Below are 3391 nucleotides of genomic sequence, written 5' to 3' on the forward strand. Positions count from 1 at the left end.
TGTACAGCTCTGGTTCTAAATTGGAACACGGTGGCTGTACAGTAGTAACATGTTGTACAGCTCTGGTTCTAAATTGGAACACAGTGTCAGTACAGCTCTGGTTCTAAATTGGAACACAGTGTCTGTACAGCTCTGGTTCTAAATTGGAACACAGTGTCTGTACAGCTCTGGTTCTAAATTGGAACACAGTGTCTGTACAGCTCTTCACAATGCTGTATAGGTTTTGTCTGACAGCTGTTCTGAACCTGAACACCTCACACCGACCCTAACCCGCTAATATAGAAAATGCACTGTAGGCTACATCTGGAGATGGCAGGATTTTATTTTGCCTGATTTATGTATGTTTCTGCTTATAATTTCTGACATTTTGGTAGGTATTTGTCAGTCAACTTGTCTATAATTAGATACATGCAGCTTCTCTTCTGTCATTATACACTGAGTGTAGAAAACATTAGGATCATTGAGTCCTATATTGAGTTTGCACCCACAGAACAGCCTCAATTCATCGGGACATGGACTCTACAAGGTGTTGAAAGCGTTCCACAGGGATGCTGGTCCATGTTGACTCTACAAGGTGTTGAAAGGGTTCCACAGGGATGCTGGCCCATGTTGATTCTACAAGGTGTTGAAAGGGTTCCACAGGGATGCTGGTCCATGTTGACTCTACAAGGTGTTGAAAGGGTTCCACAGGGATGCTGGCCCATGTTGACTCTACAAGGTGTTGAAAGGGTTCCACAGGGATGCTGGTCCATGTTGACTCTACAAGGTGTTGAAAGGGTTCCACAGGGATGCTGGTCCATGTTGACTCTACAAGGTGTCGATAGCGTTCCACAGGGATGCCGGTCCATGTTGACTCCAATGTTTCCCACAGTCGTGTCCAGTCGGCTGGATGTCCTTTGGGTGGTGGACCATTCTTGATACACACGGGAAACTGTTGAGCGTGAAAAGCCCAGCAGCGTTGCAGTTCTTGACACACTCAAACCGGTGTGCCTGGCACCTACCCCGTGCAAAGGCACAAAAAAAAAAAAATGTGTCTTCCCAATTCACCCTCTGAATGACACAGAAACACACAGATCCATGTTCCCCAATGCTGAAAGAGGAGCCTGCGTGTCAAAACCTTTGGAAGTGGGTTCCTTTTTTTATAGAGCTGAAAAATACTTGAGAAGTGGTTTATCCATACGTCTCCATTTTGGATAGGTAACTCTTCGTGTTGTTGTGGGTTTAGTGTGTTTAGTGTTTCCCAGAAGTGCTTAGATTCTGTGGATTCTTCAATCACCATGAGCTGTTTTCTGACTAACCTGTTTTTTCTTTGTGCATTTCTGTATCGTTTCAGTTATTCACCATAGTGAAAGTGAGTCTTTCTTAAACTGACCTCTCACTAAACGAATCCCTATCTTTCCTGATATATTGAGCTGGGTTGGGGGCTTGGATTAAGCGAGGGGATTCGGTGACACTGGGAAATCTCATTATAGTCCGTCCACCTGACAATCAACTCTGACACACACAAAGCAGCTTCGACAGCGTCCTCGTCTTGATCTAATTTTTGTTCCTGTTTGTGTTTCCAGGGAAGAGGTTAACAAGGCTTACAGGAAGCTGGCTGTGCTGCTCCATCCGGATAAGTGCGTTGCCCCGGGCAGCGAGGATGCTTTCAAGGCCGTGGTGAACGCTCGCACCTCCCTGCTCAAGAACATCAAGTAGACGCCAGCTAGGGACTGCTCACCCTGACCCCTAACCCCTTCGCCATGTTTCCTCGTCTAATACCACCTCACCTTCAGAACATCTTCAGCTTCTCTACCCCCTCCCAAACCCCAAAACCAACCCTTCCCCCTTCTCTGCTCTCCATCCCTCCCACCCCAGCCCCCTCCTCTCACACCAGACGCCATGACATTTTGGTACAACAGAGTTTTATAAAGTCACTACTGATGATGTGCCACAGCAACTCAGTCTCTCTGTACGGAAGACTATCAATGCTTTACACTGTAGTCTTTCACACACTTGAGAGAGAAGTCACTGGAAGACTGGGTGTGTCATCTGCTTGGTCAGTTGTGTTTTCTCTGGTCCAGAGCCTTCAAGCGGCTTGTTGACCTCTCCTGTTTTAAGGAAGGCTCAGCATCAGCAAGCCACACGTAACGCCCTGGACAAGAGCTATATATGTGTAAATATGAATGGGTGGTTGTGTCTGGGTTGATGCTTGTGATCTAATGATCTTACTGGGGGTCTCTGACCCTCTGACTCTTTGGGCAAGCTGATCCCATAGACATAAACAAGTATACATGTATATCCATACTTAACCAGTGTCATAGATCCCTACACTAACTTACTGTCCATACTACACTACAGACCCTACTCTGCCCTCTGAACATGCTTACCCCAGCCAGCCCCATACAGTAGACCTTGTTGGGGTTCATTCCTCGTTAATCATTGGCTCATTGGTGAAATTAGCATTCAGACAATATCTTTCAGTAAATAATTTATTCATTTATTAATGCAATTGCAGACAGGAATTTGACAACGGGAACATGGCACCCATGTTTCCGAGTAAGTTCTTCAAAATAGAAAAGGTCACAAGTTGCTTTTATCATGCTTGTAGTCAACCCCCTGTGATGTAACGTCATTACCTTCTACTCATGAGACCAAAACCATGCCTACACAGCTATATAAACAAGAGTTTTAGTGTTATCTAAAAGCTCAGCAGTAAATGTCCAAGTTGATTTATAGTGGAAATGTCTGACTAATCTCTTATCTCTTACACTCCCCTGCAGAGTTCTGTCTTCACAGTCACACATTTCTCAGACAGTTTCTTTATAAGAGGCAGAGATTAGAAAAGGACTGTGGAACAATATTAAACCTCTATAATGAATATATATTGTTAATCTGTAGTCTAGGACCCTATAAATGTAAGGAGGGAGGGGTCTTATAACCCCTCCCCTTCTATTAATACAACATAAGCATAATCAATTATTATAATACATCAAACATTTGGTACAGCCCCTATCATGACCCCTAGGTGAACCCCTGACAACCTCAGTGTACATACCCCTCAGTGCATCTGCTATATGTATGAAAACTAGCAGAGATGGGGAAACTACAACACACTAACCTCTAAGCAAGTGTCATCCTGGCTCTATAGGGTCATACGTACAGTACCAGTCAAAAAGTGTGACACACTTACTCATTCAAGATTTTTTTTTTTACGTAAAAAAACCCAACTATTTTCTACATCATAGAATCATATTGAAGACATCAACACTATGAAATAACACGTGGAATCATGTAGCCAAAAAAGTGTTAAACAAATCAAAATATATTTTAGATTTTAAATTCTTCAAAGTAGCCGACCTTTGCCTTGATGACAGCCTTGCACAATCTTGGCATTCTCTCAACCAGCTTC

The 3391-nt window shown here is 43.6% G+C and overlaps 1 protein-coding gene across 1 annotated transcript in view; it reads left to right on the top strand.

The window, feature by feature from the left end:
- Window positions 1-2171, top strand: part of LOC139374381 (dnaJ homolog subfamily C member 27) — a 14092-nt gene extending 11921 nt beyond the window's left edge. Inside the window, exon 7 of the mRNA XM_071115432.1 lies at window positions 1566-2171. Coding sequence (XP_070971533.1) covers window positions 1566-1698 — 133 coding nt within the window. The 3' untranslated portion in view covers window positions 1699-2171. The remainder of the gene's footprint in view (window positions 1-1565) is intronic.
- Window positions 2172-3391: the final 1220 nt, after the last annotated feature.

The sequence above is a fragment of the Oncorhynchus clarkii genome, chromosome 19, assembly GCF_045791955.1.
Source record: "Oncorhynchus clarkii lewisi isolate Uvic-CL-2024 chromosome 19, UVic_Ocla_1.0, whole genome shotgun sequence".
Lineage (NCBI taxonomy): Eukaryota > Metazoa > Chordata > Actinopteri > Salmoniformes > Salmonidae > Oncorhynchus > Oncorhynchus clarkii.